Raw genomic sequence first — 17,816 nt, 5'->3', positions numbered from 1 at the left:
CCATCGAGATAGGGAGAGATCGAGGAATGGAAGGAAAATTTAAATGGGTACTAGATCCAAAACAGCTTGTTGCTATGAAAAACGACAACAAAACAAATATCATTGCTTATTGTTGATCTGTATTGTTATCGTCCAAATATGGTCTAGTAGCCTAAAAATTTGAACATATCGACATAAGGAGAGTGAATCCAGAACAAAATACGATTACAACACATCGGGATAGAAAGATTTCAAGATAAGGAAGTTATCGAGATTTTGAAAGCCAAAATGTATGTAGATTGAAGGGACCGAGAAAACCATCGACATAGGGAGAGATATCGAGATATAGAACATCGAGATTTACAGAGTCAACTATATTTTGCATTCTTACTGTCAATTGTTGAGTTCATTCAGCGTCGCACTCTAGATCATTTTTAGCGCGATCGAATTGGGTTTCCTTACAACTCGCATCAAAATTGTATTTTCACAATTTCTCAACTTTCTCCTCCAAATTTAGTGATATTTTATAACACAGCAGTCCTCAAGACGAATCGATTAATGAGAAACCCGTACAAATCGGTCAACCCGTTCGTGAGTTATATTGCCTCAAAGGAAATTCAAACTCATTTTTATATAGAGAGATTGTACTACAAACGTAATTATGTTTGAATTGTATTTATATCAGACTCTTATATCGGGCAGTTTGTTCACAAAAGTACGTTTCTCTCTGTCAAATCATATTCACAAATTGATAAAAATTTGGGAATTCTCAAAAATGGGATTATGCATGCGAGTTAATTTGAAAAGAAATCATCATTGATTTTATAAAATCAAGATAATTCAACGCGGTGTGTGACAAAAAAATGAGCATCGCTAATACTTTCACTACGTGAAAATATAGCTCTTATGGGCCAAACACATGGGAAAACTGTCAAAACGCACCTCAACGTGTCCATTGACCCTTTAGGCGTTCATTTCGTGACTATTTGAAAAAAATCTACCGAGGGTCCCAAACAACTTTTTTTCTCCTTTAAACGGAACCTTTTAGTTGTAAAACAGTCAATTATTTACCACGTCACTACTAAATGAGTTTCCTCGATTGTTTTCTTCCAATCATCATATAAAAAATTAAGGAGGAATCGATTATTACCAAGTTATAGTCTAAATAACTTGTTTATTGAAGCTCAAGCATCAAAGAGCATAACGAAGCCAAACTCGATAAATGTATGAAATCCTCTGAAAATAGCTGAGAAACGCTTGGATGGAGATTATGCACTGCTTCGATATCTTTTTTTCATATATACCCAATTCTTTCTAAACACCTGCCAAAATTGAAACTTGTTATGCGAATGAATAAGTTTAACTGGTGTCATAAAATTATTCAAAACGATTGATCATGCTAAACAATAATCTACCATAGTAATATAAAAGCCTTCCTTAGCCATGCGGTGATATCCCAAGCAACATTACAAGTTTATTCCGCTCTAGGGATGGTTTTCAAATATCAATTTAAAATAATTGTAACAGCAATATATAATCTCCCTTGAGTATATTGATATTTCTCCCTAATATATTCTCAATCCAGTTGAAAACCGGAATTGGGGGATAGCGAAGTTGGATTTTTCTTACAATCCGTACGTTAAACCTAACTTCGGAAATGGTGCGCTGTTTTCATATCGCGAAGCGCACCACTTCCGAAGTTAGGTTTAACGTACGGATCGTGAGAAAAATCCAATTTCGCTAGCACCCAATTTCGGGTTTCAACTGGATTGAGTATATTTATAATGCAAATCAACTACCAAAAAAGTGTTTTACGTGGTGAAAACATTGTCTAATCATGAATTATTGGAACGATTAATTGAGATGCGGTTTACACTGAGTGAAAGCTGTTGAGTATTCCTTTTAGCTATGTAGGTTTTCTTTTAACCTGCGTTTGATGGGGAAATTTCATTAACAGTACAACGAAAAAATAATTTTATCCATACTAATTTGCATGCAAACTTGAAACGGCTTGTGCTAAATCAGTTTTAATCCAAATGAGTTCAAATTTTCAGGGGAAACTCAGAACATGGTAAAGAATCAGATGAGCACTGTGGATCAAAATCAATTTTTTGAACCATCCTAATGCTCATCTCACAAGTAGGTAAAATATTTTGATCACATCATCCTTGAAAATGTGATAAAAATCGTTACGTTTTCAAAAATCCTTAAGTTTTAAATGTCGGAATTCCATCGTTTTTCGAGCTCAAACAATCATTTTGTAAACTCTTATGCATCTATATATCTATAAATCATAAATCTATAAATCTCTACGAATTTTGTTAATTTACATTTAAATTCAAAAAGTGTAACAAAACATAAGTAAATTGATCAGGGTCACTTCCTTGCTGTTTAAAAATACCAGTGAGTTTAACCATTGCCTAGCGGTAATGTTTGCTAGCCAAATGTTGAATTCAATAAATTCGGCTCCGTAAGTGTGTGTGTATAACGATCGTCATATGTTGGGTAGTTTAATTATAACGTGTATTGTGTATCGTGGCGCCACATGTGGGGTCGCCAGAATTTCGTGAGAGTGAATCATATCGTTAATATATTATGCATCTCGAGATAAAATAGAATACTGCGGCTTCCTGCTTCCGAGCCTGCGAGTGTAAGACCGCCGCAGCATTCTAGGAAAAGATTAGCGCGACAATAGTACATTTGATAAAAGTGTTGCAGTCAAATGAGCAAACAGCAACATGGTGTGCGAAACAGAGAGCGAGTAGGTGCACCGGCATGGTCCCGCCGGATACAGTTCAACGAGCTATATCAAATTTATTATACATTTCCACAAAAATATGCCTATCACACTTCTGCTACAACATTTGATTTTCCATTTGCATTCGATTAAACATAATCGATTAAGTTTGCAAAAAAAACATCAAGCATCCCTATTTTTTTTCATGATGACATTTTGAAGTGTGTGTAAAACGATCGTCATATTTTGGGTAGTTCGATTTACGTGTGTATCGATCCTTTCGGACGCGAGTTGGCGCCACATGTGGTGTCGCCAAAATTTCGTGAGAGTGAATCATATTGTTAATATAGTATATTTGTATGCAGCCACTCAAACATTACCCAATTGTATATGTAACTCAAAGAATAGTAGTTAGAATTTTTCTCAAATTTAGATATATTGAGAAGTAAATCGACTGGAGTTTATCAAAATCCTGAATTGGGAAAACTTTTGGAAACAAATATTAACAAATTAGTCTTATGACACCGAAGTCTAGTTCTTAATACTGCTCAAGGGTTACGAAAAGTTGTAAAATTGTTAAATTTTGATTCATCAAAATCAGAGAATAATAAAATATTTTTAATTGAAATAACATTTTGACTTCAAGTAATAACATTTCAGGTACTTATTAGTGTCGCTGGTAATTTACTATGGAATGTGCTGTTTGATGATCGACAAACATAGAATATTACAATTTTAATCCACTGAAGTCGATTTTTATACCGGCGATTCGTACGGTGTGAATGAAAACCACGTGAATTCCAAAATCCGCATTAAAAATGATTTTTATTGCCATTGATTTTTTCATCCACGCCGGTTCACGCCGCCGCCGCCGCCGATAAAAGCCAACGGCGCGCCGCCGTGACGCCGCCGCCGCCGGGGCAAAAGCGACCACTACGCCGCCGCCGCCGATTATATGACCGGCGCACAGGTCTAGTAGTACATACTCTGGATCTAACGTATACTGAGGGCCCTCCTTAGCAGTGCGATAAGACGCGCGGCTACAAAGCAAGACCATGCTGAGGGTTGCTGGGTTTGATTCCCGGTGCCGGTCTAGACAATTTTCGGATTGGAAATTGTCTCGACTTGCCTGGGCATAGAAGTATCATCGTATTAGCCTCATGGCCTCATAGCCACGGATGCAAAAATGGTAACTTGGCTTAGAAACCTCGCAGTTAATAACTGTGGAAGTGCTTAATGAACACTAAGCTGTGAGGCGGCTCTGTCCCCAGTGTGGGGATGTAATACCAATAAGAAGCAGAATAACGTATACTGATAAACTTCGTTCCATCAATGAACAAAAAGCTGTATCATAAGTTCCCGTGTTATAGCATTAATACCAAGGGAACGTGAACCTCCAATTGGGTTCACTATTATTATATCCCATCTATTATATCCCAAATAGTAATCCATAAGCAGTTGGGGTATTAACGTTAAAGAACATACATGACAGCTATCAGTATGCAATCTACTAAATACAATGCGTCGCAGCAAAACTAAATCAACAAAAATGACAGTTGTGCGTTGCTTCCGTATCGAGTGGTGTGCCCCCGAAAACGCGAGCACTTTGAAACTTGGATTCCGTCAGTAGTGACCTTCATTGCAGCTATTACTTCGTCTGGCGTAGCAGCTTGCATCAAGTTTTCATTTGCAGTTATTTTCTGGAATTTTCTTGACGGCAAAAAATCAGTTGATCACTCAGTGTTTGCTGGAAAGTATAAATTTTCAAAATACATTCGTATCGTCTCTTTAATTTGAGTAAGAGTAAGTATAGTATAGAAGTAAAAATGCAAAAATATACGTTTTTCCATACAAACTTAAAACGCGATGCGGAAAGCGAGAAAGCAACCAATCCGGTTCAAATTCTACACAATTGCTTGGGACCCCGAATTACTTACTTATGGATCCTGTACACCTCCGGTGGTGCAAAGGGCCGACTTGAAAGATCTCCATCCTGAGCGTTGCCCGGCTATCGCTTTAGCCTGTTGCCAGGTTAGATTTCGGTCGACTTCTTTTATTTCTTTATTGAGGCTTCGCCGCCATGAGCCTCTGGGTCTGCCTCTGCTGCGATGGCCCGCTGGGTTCCAGTCTAATGCTTGTTTACAGATTTCGTTTCCGCCCCTACGTAGAGTGTGGCCGACCCAGCCCAACTTCCGATCCCGTTGCTATCGGCCTCTGATGACAACGACGATGGAGCTCGTTGTTTGAGATCCAGTTGTGAGGCCACCAGGCCCGAATTATATACCGCAGGTATCTGTTAATGAACACCTGCAGCCGTTGAGTGTTCTCCACTGATACACACCATGCTTCGCTTTCAACAGCACAGATTTCACGTTAGAGTTGAAAATTCGTACACGGATACAAATTTCATCCATTTGCTTCAAAAATATGCATGTTTATTTCCAAAATGGTAATATGCTTGAATCAAACATATTTATTTTTAAAACCAAATTAAATCTCTGTTTGTTTTAAGGCTCCCCCAGATCTAAGTGATTTTATCGCCGCGACGGCGACAACTAGTCGCCGCGATTCTATCGTTGGGTCGCTGCAGGCAATGTTCTATTTACGCTTCCATACCAACGGCAACAGAATCGCTGTCGCCAAGCGCTAGAATCACGTCGCGACTGTCGCATCGCGTGTGTTTGGGGGAACCGATCGGAAGTCAACAGAGGAGCAGGAGCAAGAGCGGAGTCATATGTTTTCTTGTTTCCAAATTGACGATAAAAACATCCTTAAAAGTACAGAAAGTTAAGTAAATGAAATATGAACGTTTGGAATTGTGAATTCTGGTAGTCAAATGCTATAAGAATATGAAAATTGATAGAATTGATGGGAAAATATTATGAGTGGTCGAACCAAAACAATAATATCCCCGTTTGCTTCAAACATTTAGCTGGTTGAAACAACTTGAAACGCACATTTGATCAAAAAAAAAAGTTTTCGTTCGCTTCAAATGCAACAATATGTTTGATCCAAACATATTTATGTTTGATGCCAGAACAAACTGGATTTATGTTTGGATTTACCTGGAATATGTTTGTTCTAACGAAGTTTTTTCTGCGTGTATTTTGGAGCGTTCACTTATCTGCCTGTTTTTCCAGATATTTCTTAAACTCGCAAAGGCAGCCCTTGCTTTCTTAATCCGTGCGCCTATGTCGATCTTGGTACCGCCGTCTGACGCCATTTGACTACCAAGATATTGGAAGCTTTCAACATTCTCCACTGGTTGCCCGGCTACTGTGAAACTGGAAGGAGTCACCGTGTTTACATCCAACTATTTGGTTTTGTTGACGTTGATGACTAAACCTGCCGAAGAAAAACGCTCGAGAAGGTCGTTGAGCTTACTCTGCATATCAGAGCGCAGTTGCGCGAGGAGTGCAACGTTATCAGCCAATTCGAAGTCGTTTAGGTGCTCCATGGTTATAGGCTGCCATAATAGCCCGCGGTTTGGTTCACGATCAATCGCATCTACCAGAATCTCATAGATTACAACGAGGAACAGTAACGGTGATATAATACATCCTTGCCTCACACCAGCTACGACCCGGATAGGGTTGGACAGGACCCCATTGTGCAGCACTCTACACGAAAAGGCCTCGTAGTGTGCTTCGATGAGGCCAATGATTTTCTCTGGAACCCCTTTTCGTCTCAGGGCGCCCCACATATTTTCGTGATTGAGACGGTCGAAAGCTTTTTCGTAGTCAATGAATACCAACCAAAGGGACTCTTGGAATTCGTTGACCTGCTCCAGAATGATGCGGAGCGTGACAATATGGTCCACACAGGATCTTCCGGCACGGAATGCGGCCTGCTGCCGCCGGAGAGTCGCATCGATCTTCTCCTGAATCCGGGCTAGGATAATTTTGCATAGAACTTTAAGAACGGTACACAGCTACATAATGCCTCGTCAGTTATCGCAAACAGTCAGGTCAACCTTCACTAAGATACATTGCATCCAGTCGACCGGGAAAGTTGCGGTGTCCCAGATATTACGAAATAAACGATGCAGTAGCTGAGCGGATGTCATGGGGTCAGCTTTGAGCATCTCGGCTGATATGCGATCGACTCTTGGGGCTTTATTCGATTTCATGCTTTGGATGGCTGTTTGAATCTTAAGCAGTCATGGAGATTCGGTATTGACGCGTGTTATACGTCGGATCCTAGGCAGATCATGACGAGGTGTTGATGGCGTGGCTGTCACTTTAAAAAGTTGTTCGAAGTGCTCGAACCAGCGTTTCAGCTGATCAGTTGGGTCGATCAATAACCGATCATTCGCGTCTTTCACAGGCATCGTTGCATTCATCTTCGCCCTGCTTAAGCGTCGTGAGATATCGTAGAGGAGGCGAATGTCCCCGGTTGCTGCGCCTCTCTCTCCTTCGTCGGCCAGAGAGTTTGCCCACGCTCGCTTGTCCCGTCGACATGAGCGTTTTACTTCCTTCTCAAGAGCCGCGTATCGTTGACGGGCTAAGACTTTGGCTCCTCTGGTTTTTGATCGCTCTATCACGACTTTGGCTTCTCTTCGCTCCTCTATCTTCCTCCAGGTCTCATCGGTGATCCATTGTTTTCTCTGGGTGCGCAGTTCGCCCAGATTGTTCTCGCTGGTGGCGATGATGGCATTCTTGATGGCGATCCATTGGTCTTCCACGCTGCCACCTTCCGGAATATCTGTAGCACGCGTCTCCAGTTCTTCAACGAAGGACCGTTTCACCGTGGCATCTTCCAGTCGGCGTGTGTTGAATCGACGTCTAACTCTTTCCTTCTGCCGACGAATCCGCGCAATGCGCAGGCGTATTTCGCCGATGAGGAGGTGATGTTCAGACGCGATATCGGCACTACATTTATTCCGTACATCAAGAAGGCTCCGTTTCCATTTTCGGCTGATGCAGATGTGATCGATTTGATTTTCTGTTAAGCCGTCCCGGGAGATCCACGTGACCTTGTGAACCGGTCGATGAGTAAAGAGCGATCCCCCGATCACCATGTCGTTATTACAAACAGATCTTGATATCACCCTTCGGAATTCTATCTACGACGGCATTGAGTTTTAAGACCCCGAATGGTATCGTAAAACTTTTGGCGAGTAAAACAGGCGCGGGAGTCTCCTGGAAAACCTGTCGCCTTTGGTGGTTCACCACATGTGGCAATTACCCCGACTACTTTGATATTATTACTTTGACTAGCTTTGACTATCAGTCGTGGAGCATATCATGCCTACTTCGATAGTTTCAAAGCTATTAAGGACAAGCATGTTGGAATCCAAAACAAAATTCACTCGCGTTTTCAAAGGAACACCACTAAATATTAAAGCATCGCACAAATGTCATTTTTACGATTCCACACATGCTGCGACGCAGCGAAGCTGAAATAATAAAAACAAAAATTGTCCGCTGCCTCCGTGTTGAGTGGAGTGTCCTTGAAAACATGAGTGAATTTAGTTTTGGATCCTGCGATGCTTGTCCTTAAATATTTGCTTATATAGTTAACGGCAAGTCCTATATCACTGTCACACACTGTCTAGTCGCTTGCTGATTCTCAGTATCCCGAGTCCTATATATTATTATTATTATTTATTGTATATAACTGTGGAACGAGAATGAGCTTGATACATCTTTTTTTGCATCTGCAATCGTAATTCTATCTGTTTATTCCAAGTTTCTTTAAGACACCACCTAGTGTTTGGGAAGGAACATTGATTACTTATGAGCTCGAATGCTAGGTTTTGGAGTGAGGCATCATGGTCATTTTTTTCCATTTTTTCTGTTAACAGAATAAACTCCACAAAAATCACATATGATGCCGACATGTTAGATCCATCTGATAAATCTTAAGCATTGAAATATCAAACACACACCAGGGACCTTCAGGCTTTCAATCGGTTTTGGAGTGTTTCTATGATCTCTAGCACACTTAAGAGCCAGTTCGCGAGAAGCGCGACCCCCTTTCCAAGGGAGGTTGCAACGATGTTCTCCGATTTGGATGAAATTTTCAGGGTTTGTTCATATATGTAAGAGAAGACATGTAGCAAATTTTCAGATTTTTTCATTGAGGGGAAGTGGGGTAAAACGGCCCTTCAAAAATTATTGTTCAAAAATCGCCAAAACCAAAAAAATGCAATAACTTTGGCAATGAGTGACCGATTTTGTTTAAATTTTGCACGCTTTTTCTACTCAATTAGTTCTTTATACCAAGTGGTTAATAGGGTTATAAAGTTGTTTACTTTAGGAGAAAAATGACTTTTTCGATAAAAAATGGTCGTTTTTCCAAAGGGAATATTTTTCACCAACAGATCTAGGATAAAAAACTAAACCCGTAAGGCAATTAAGGAACTAAAGAGCTTTCATCTCATATATAATTCAGTAGCGCCAACTCAAGAATTTCTAAGAAAATCACAATTTTCTGCAACACTGTTTATTCTTAAGAAAGTTCGCACAAATTTCGACCCTACTTATGTTGATGTTTTCCGATCTGATGAAAACTGTCCAAACTTTTTTGTCTAAGTTGAAATTAAAAATCAGAATTTTCTATTAGGGGAGTGTAGGGTAAAATAGTCCTTTAAAAATAAATGTCAAAAAATACATCATTTTTTTATGTGAGTTCTAGCAGAAAATACATAAGTTTAAAAAAACTGTTTCTTCTTCCTTTCAATTCATCTATATTTTTCGTCTTAATATATACATATATCCTTCGCTGATCTATTTTAGATAGCAAACTATTTGCAGAACAATTTTCAACAGAAGTAAAATAGAACCAAAATACGTGCCTTTAACATTAGCACGTCTTTCGCAAACTGAAACAAAAATGAACGAATTCGGTGAACGTGCTTGTTGATATTGTTTTGAATAAGCTACAATTAATGTGGGTACCGGTAGTGATATTCCTTTTACATCTATGCGAGAAAAAAAAACAATTATTTTTAACGACAAACGAGCAATTTCGGAAAATTGGGTAAAGTAGCCTTGTAAAAATAAAATGTCAAAAATTCATAAATTTTTATATGTGAGCTCAATCAGAATATACATCAAACTTATTGAAACTTATTTCGGTGCCCCGACTTAAGAACAATCAATCAAATTATGAGTTTCTGCACATTGCAATGCTTGTTTGCAAGCCAGTTTGTGAGAATCGCAACTCCATTTTATCGATGTTTCAGCATCTGGCTGAAACTTACAAGGATTATTTAAGGTTATATCTACATATATGTAGATGAAACTATTTGGCAAAATATTGGGATGGGGAGAGAGGGGTAAAATAGATCTCCAAATATAAATAATGTTACGAAACAAGATAATCGTAACCACACTTCTTAGATTTGATTATTCCGACCCAACTGGCAACTAATCTAGTGATTTTGCTAGTTTGCTTCGAAATTCTTCCAAGCTTAGTTATTTTATGGTTTTTTATCTGTCAACAATTAAATCCTTCACAATCTCTCAATCTCAAAAAATAACGTGAACTAGTCAACTAGTCATGTCATTTCTATAATATTCCGGCGGAGGTATTGTAAACTTAGCGCCGTCTTGAACTCCTGTTCCAAAATATTGTTCCACCAAAATAAATGCTTTAGCTAGTTTCCATCCATTCGTAAGTGAGAACATTTGTTTTGGTACTTCAACACGGTAGTCTATTCCTCGGTGAAAAAAGCAATAGATAGATTTCTCAAAAAGTATTGCAAGCTGTTACTACCCAAGAACTACTTCTTAGCAAACCACACCTTATGGTTGGTTGGAAATATGTTCATAAAAGGTTAGTAAAGATTACAAGGGAAAAAGGCTGATATTTAAAGCATCATTTTTACAATCAACTACACAGTCTTGTTGAGGTAGTCAAGCACTTTCAGGTGGTGTAAATTAAGCCGAGAATAAAACAGTTTTGCTTGGTAATCTTTTAATTAATTGATTAAGCGATCTACAATTTTTATATTTTATCTATGAGTGTAGAAACGTATATCCTAAAATTTGAAGTATTTTCATGAGGGGTGTGTTTTCTGATCGTCAGACAATTAATACTCTATCCCATAGTTTCCCAAAGTGGTGGGTCGCGACACCCCCCCCCCCTTGTAAATCTTATGGAAGAGGGTCGCGACCCCCCAACTTTGGGAAGCTGTGCTCTATCCTATTCAATAGTATACACATTACATTGTTACGCTCTCCGTGTAAAAAATCAGCTCGTTGTAGAAAAAAAAGGTTTTTCCCGTATTGTGCAAAATGAATGCAACTTTGTTAAACTTTGGAGTGTTTTTCACACAGTTGTGTAAACATAGAATCGAGGGTATTCCATTACCTATGAGATAAAATTGTCCAACTCTTGAAAATATATACACCCGATAAGAACTGGTATAGTCCATTCAGTCAAACATTTTGTTTAGATTGTATCTCTGTAATATTAGCTAGCAGTTTGAAGGTTAGTAATTCAAAATGTATGAATGGTACACGGTTTGACAATAAACTTGCAGAATTTGGTTTAAACTGATAATGATGGAGGATGGAAGAGAGTTATGGATACCGCACAATCGCTACAAGCTACAAAAACAAGCCTATGATAATCTGATGCAAGCAGGTACAAAAGAAAAATATAATCTGAGAAGCAGCTCCACCAACAAGCTATGTTTAAACGCTACGAAATTGCTCATTTGCCGTTAAGAATAATTGTTTTTTTTTCGCATAGCTGTTAAAGCAACATCAGTACCAGTACCCATTGTAGCTGATTCAAAAAATATCAACAAGCAATCAACAAGTCGAATCCGTTCATTTTTGTTTCAGTTTGCGAAAGACGTGCTAATGTTAAAGGCACTTATTTTGGTTCTATTTTACTTCTGTTGAAAATTGTTCTGCTAATAGTTTGCTATCTAATATAGATCAGCGAAGGATATACGTATCTATTGAGTCGAAAAATATAGATGAATTGAAAGGAAGAAGAAACAGTTTTTTTAAACTTATGTATTTCCTGCTAGAACTCACATAAAAAAAGACTATTTACCCTACACTCCCCTAATGGAAAATTCTGATTTTTAATTTCAACTTCGAAAAACAAATTTGGACAGTTTTCCCCAGATCGGAAAACATCAACTTAAGTAGGGTCAAAATTTGTGCGAACTTTCTTTTGAATAAACAGTGTTGCAGAAAATTGAGATTTTCTTAGAAATTCTTGAGTTGGCGCTTCTGAATTATATATGAGATGAAAGCTCTTTAGTTCCTTAATTGCCTTACGGGTTTAGTTTTCTATCCTAGATCTGTTGGTGAAAAATATTCCCTTTGGAAAAACGACCATTTTTTATCGAAAAAGTAATTTTTCTTCTAAAGTAAACAACTTTATAACCCTATTAACCACTTGATATAAAGAACTAATTGAGTAGAAAAAGCGTGCAAAATTTAAACAAAATCGGTCACTCATTGCCACAGTTATTGCATTTTTTTGGTTTTGGCGATTTTTGAACAATAATTTTTGAAGGGCCGTTTTACCCCACTTCCCCTCAATGAAAAAATCTGAGAATTTGCTAAATGTCTTCTCTTACATATATGAACAAACCCTGAAAATTTCATCCAAATCGGAGAATATCGATACAAGAGGGGGTCGCGCTTCTCGCGAACTGGCTCTTAATGTAGTACTTACTGTGTACCCCGCAAAAACCTGAAAACCCGGTAATGGTGCCTTTCTACTGCATGATTGAAAGTTATTTTGTGTAGATACATACACGTGCACACGAAGACATCACCTCAGCTCATCAAGCTGATACGATTGGTATATAACACTACAGGTCTACGGAGGCCTTCTATTTATACTATGGGACTTTATGTACGAGAAAGGCAAAAACGAACACTTGGTGTACAAGAAAAGTAAAGCAAAAAGACACAAAAAGACAATTGTTCAGATATAACGAAGTGATGAATAATGATAACTGAATGAGGGAAAGATGTTCTCCACAATTCAGGAGTATGGAAGTATTACTATTAATTCTTACCTTTCATCCGTTTGTCATGCTCCTCTTGAATCAGGTTATCTACCATTCGGTCTTTCAGCATGTGCTCGAGCTTTTCCATTTCCACTATTTTCGCTTCCAACCGCTGTTGTTCCGCTTTCAAGCAATTTATTTCACCAGCTCTTACATCAACCAGCTGTTTCGGAAAGTTGTTGAATTTGCTATACGTGCTCTTGACTGGGTTTTTATTATCAAGATTTCGTAACTGATTGGGTTTATAACATTGGTTGGGTTTATGGCGGCTCGCTAAATTAGAGCTTTTGACCTCGTTCGCAGCAATACCGTTGAGTGGTACGAACGATTTCATGTAGTACTTTGGATGAATGCTTTCCGCGCAGCGTTCTGCCACATCGTATGTCCTTTTCAACAGCTTGCCGATATCGATCAGCGATGGTCCGTGAAAAAATACTTCAATATCCTTTTCATTCGTGCAATTGATGATAGTCGTTCGGTGCCCGGCGTTGTATGCAACGACGAAAAACAGCATGAAGTAGGGCTCGTTCGATAGGATATGATCCCATAGACGCAACCATTGATTGGCGTCGAAGTTTTCCGCGAAAGCCGTCTCCATCAACGTCAGACCATAGACTCGAGAAGATATATGGCGAGTACGATAAAAATTCATCAGCTTGGGCTCATACTCGCACAGAATGTTCTCTATCATTCCCAAATAATTAAACGGTTCCAGTGGAGCAAATTCGAACCACAGCTGACAGTGGTTTAGAAGCACCGTGGCAACAGTCTCGAAGCACGTAAGCGAATCATTCGGATATAGTCGGATAAATGGGTGTACAAAAAAAGGCACAAAATCACACTGTGCGAAAACCGCTGACCAGTTTGCCAAGCAAGACACAATTTTTTTCATGTTCCGAACCATTCGGCTGTCGTAACTGGAAAATTTGCGATCGTAATCTGCCACACAGGAGTGATATCCTTGCAGTAGCAGTGCATTGAAGCAATTGACATTATGCGGTAACTCGAGCACGGTACGCCAGATAGTCGAACGATGCTTCTCAGGGTACTCGCCAAACTCTTTCAATATAGGCAGGAGTCTATTTTTCACCAATGTTTTCGATATCTGTAATGGATCCATAAAACAATACAACTGTAAAAGGTTGGACTGGAATTCGATTTAATAAATATCAGAAATTTTCTTACATGCATTGTTGATTTTCAATTTAATATAAATGTCCTTAAAATCCCCACTATGGCATAATTCCAGTAAAAGAAGCAGAAAAAGAGAAATGCATGTACACCGAGTCCGAGAATCTACATGGGACAGTTATGAATTTATGGTCAGTTTACATCTGGTGAACTGGGAGGCCAATCACCACCTTTGAACCAAGTTCATTGTATAAGAAAGCGCTGCGTCCTTTTGGAGCACGAAATCGTCCTTTCCGTATTTTTTCAAGATTATAATCACGACATTCGGTAAAACTTTCTTTTTATAATATAAAGCTTCAATGTAAACGCTATTTTCGATTAAAACAAGCCGCGCTTGCAAAGCTTCACCACTACGACGAGATGAAAAAGTGAGAATATATTGAACACGGTGTATTTAATGGATGCCTTCGCATTAGACAAGGATAGTGTATTCAATGTGTCTTGTAAATATCGAACCATTCCGTCCGCATATCTTTGTCTCGTCACAATAAAAATCATGATATGCATTTCAGACGTTATACAGCAATTAGCCAGATGACTACTCAAATCTAAAAATACAATCCGATTGCATATTTAGTCCACCCACCTTATCATGGATTTCTTCCAAGCGCTTCTCTATTTTGAGCTTGCTCTCCTTCCGGAATACGGACACTATTTGTCCGGTCGAAGTTGAACCGGAAGAGGCAACCGTCGCTGCTGGTGCAACCGTGTACAGTGATGCGTTGGAGGGTGTAGCTAAATTACTATTCGTCGCTGGTTCTCCGGTCGTTCGCCGTTGTCGTTGGACAATGATACTAGTGCTGGCAGTTGTTTTCGATGGTCGCGGATGTGTTTTTCCTGTCGGTGTGCTTACTACTACCGCCGACTGTTGTAATTTATTCGCTTTCAAGGCACACGAATGGAATTCCAAATTATGGAGCAAAATTTCACCGCTTTTCAGCACGTTGGCCAGCATTTTGCTATTGTTGGAGAGCCGGAATTTATAGCATTTGCTTTCCGGACTGTGCACTATGTAACTTTTGGAACCATCCTCCAAATTCATTAGCAGCAAATCACTCTCAACATTTTTCACCAGCATCAGAAACTCTTGAGCCTTAGCTCGCGATGAATGCTGCCGGTCTACGTGTACTATTTCGAAATGCGTAATGAACAAACCAGAGAGTGCCAGAATTTTGCATACCTGCCATGAATCACAATTGAGTATAATCAAGGAGTGGTCCATGCAATTAAGCATCAGAAACTTTCCACCAAGGGTGAATTGAGCCGATTTCACGAACCCTTTGGTACGTCCATCAGCGGTCATGCTCTGGATTACTCGGTCAACTTTTCGCTTGGATTCATCCTGGCCTTCGCAGAGCAGCGGTTGTTCCTCGTCGCAGGTAACCGTAACATATTCCATTTGAAACTTATTCAAGTAGCTGGTTCTCATCTTCAACAGATTCAACTCTTTAGCAAGTTTGAAGTCAGTTTTCCAGAGCCACAGCCTGCCATCCAGTCCGCAACCTGGCAAAGACAACCCAAAAAAATCTCAGTTATAATATTTAAAATGAAAAAAAACGATTTATTTTACCAAAATTAGTGAATAATAAACAAGAATTACAGAATACGTTTTTAAAAGTGATTGATTATTGCCTTCAATTTAGAACTCAATTCCATTATTGAACTCACAAATGAGCGGTGAGATGTGAACGGTATGATGTGAGAAGTTACATGTGGGAAATGAAAAATATGAAATCAGAAGGAAGCAGTGAGAGGTGAGAAGTGCGAAATGTGAAGTGAGAATTGAGAAGTAAGAAATTGAAAGTTTGAAGTGAGAAGCCAAAAGTGAGTAGTGTATAGAGAGAAACGACAAGTGAGATGTGAGAAGTAAAAAGTGAGGAAGCGGGAAGTGAGAAATGAGAAGGAAGAAGTGAGTAGTCAAACCTCCATAAACCGATACTCTATGGCTCAATATCGACTCATGGAAGCAAATTATGACAAAGTAAAAAATATTTTCTGGGTCGCTGTGATGGTCTCTTCAAACAGCTTTCAAAGAATTTTCTATTCCACATCTCGATATTCCCATGAATCGATGGTCCCTTCAATATCGACTCATGGAGGTATGACTGTATGAGTAAATAAAGAAAGAATAAAGAAGGAAGAAAGAAGAAAGAAAAAGTAGATAAAGAAAGCTGGAAGAACAAAAAACGGAGCACACTGAAGTAAGGTGGGAGAAGCAAGATAGAAGAAGAAAGAACAAAGAAAGAAGTACGAAGAAGGGTAAAGAAAAAAAGGTTAAAGAAAGAAGAAAGGAGTACTCTAGGGTCATGGGTTCGAGTCCCATCGAAGGGAAAGTGGTTACCTCCAATACATTTTCCAAATTAATATTTTCCACATAATGTACATATTCACATATCAGTTTTGACAACATTTAGCTGCTTTTTAATTGAGTTTAGTTCCAATTAGCAAACCCTCAACTTAAAAAGCCCCAATTGAAGAAAACCCAATTAGAAAACGATCACTATAATTTGATTTTGATTCCACGCTGGTATCAATTTATTATTATTTACTTATCTAATAGCTCTACGTTTCTTACTAGGTGAATTTAAAAAATAAACTGCCTTTCTCGCCTTTAGTCAAGACACCAACCTTATGTGGGGCTTATATGGATCGATGTACCATTTTCTTCAAAACTTTCAAACGCAGCGGATCATTATGAAATTCAATAGTGGTCAACAAGGCTTTGTCCCCTATCGAACAAAACTTGTTGCGAGAAAATCGGTTAAAGATTACTATATGAAAAGTTGTTTAATGCTTTTCTTTGCTTTTGTGCACACACATACACACATACAGGGATTAGACAAAAAGGTTGAGATAGGCAAAATTTTGTCGAAGTTCAAATCAGCATAACTTTGCGTAGAAAAATCCGATTTCGATGAAACCGGGACCTTCGAACGCGGAAACTCTTCTAGTAAACTGTTCCCATGTAAAACCTCAGATTGGCCCTTGGCTTTTCCGAGGATATGTTAAAAATGCATTTTTTCTTCTGCTTGTCATTTTATCTGACGTTTACTGCCATCATGTTTTATACTTTCGCTGGAAACTAGAACTAATAAACTAACCAATGCTGGCTGCAGATCAAAAATTCGTTTGATATACGCAAAGATATGGCCATTTTCGTAAAATCGGTACGGGATTGGCCATACACCCTGAACAAATGTCACTTTCGCAGAACACCCGGAACCTGTTACAAATTGGCCAGAGAGTCTTACAGTCATCATAATGTATCTTTAATAAAGATCCTATATTCATCGTCTTGGGAAAACATGAATTTTGACACCCATATATGCTTAGTTCCAGACGGTACCAGAACCGGCCCCTCCTGGAAGGCCCTTGGAACCTGCTATAAGGATGGCAGTGGACACTATCATTCTGGAAATGTTTCTGTAATCATCGTCTCGCAAAGCCATGAAGATAGATACCCATATTTGCATTATTCCGATCTGTTATCATTTCATCATGTTCCCGGAACCGTTTTTTACGGAAATGGCCATATCTCTGCGTAGTTTTGATGGATTCTCGATCTACAGCCACCATAGGTCAGCATATTAGTTCTGGATTTTGGAGAATACATAAAACATGATAAAAGTAAACGTCACATAAAATGACAAGCAGTGAAAAAATGCATCTTGAACATACCTTCGGAAAACCTGGAGCATCTCCGGTAGCCAAGGACCAATCTTAGATTTTGCAAGGGAACAGTGTACTAGAGGCTGATGGTTCTGATGGTCCTGATTTTATCAAAATTGGATTATTGTACGCAAAGTTATGATGATTTGAGTTTCGACATAATTATACCTATCTCAACCTTTTTGTCTAACCCCTGTACATACAAACGGACAGACAGATATGTTCTCAGTTTGTCGAGCTGAGTCGATTAGT

The 17,816-nt window shown here is 38.9% G+C and overlaps 1 protein-coding gene across 2 annotated transcripts in view; it reads right to left on the bottom strand.

The window, feature by feature from the left end:
* LOC134215825 (TBC1 domain family member 31) overlaps nt 1-17,816 on the bottom strand; it is a 108,497-nt gene that overhangs the window by 31,459 nt on the left and 59,222 nt on the right. For both annotated transcript variants that reach the window (XM_062694935.1, XM_062694936.1), the window contains exons 5-6: nt 14,482-15,398; nt 12,714-13,809 (exon numbers count right to left, since the gene is read on the bottom strand). In XM_062694935.1, the coding sequence (XP_062550919.1) occupies nt 12,714-13,809; nt 14,482-15,398 (2,013 nt within the window). The remainder of the gene's footprint in view (nt 1-12,713; nt 13,810-14,481; nt 15,399-17,816) is intronic.

This window comes from Armigeres subalbatus, chromosome 2 (genome assembly GCF_024139115.2).
Source record: "Armigeres subalbatus isolate Guangzhou_Male chromosome 2, GZ_Asu_2, whole genome shotgun sequence".
NCBI classification, from domain to species: Eukaryota; Metazoa; Arthropoda; class Insecta; order Diptera; family Culicidae; genus Armigeres; species Armigeres subalbatus.
Note: the sequence above shows the minus strand (reverse complement) of the source record. Positions and strands in the feature narration are given on the sequence as shown.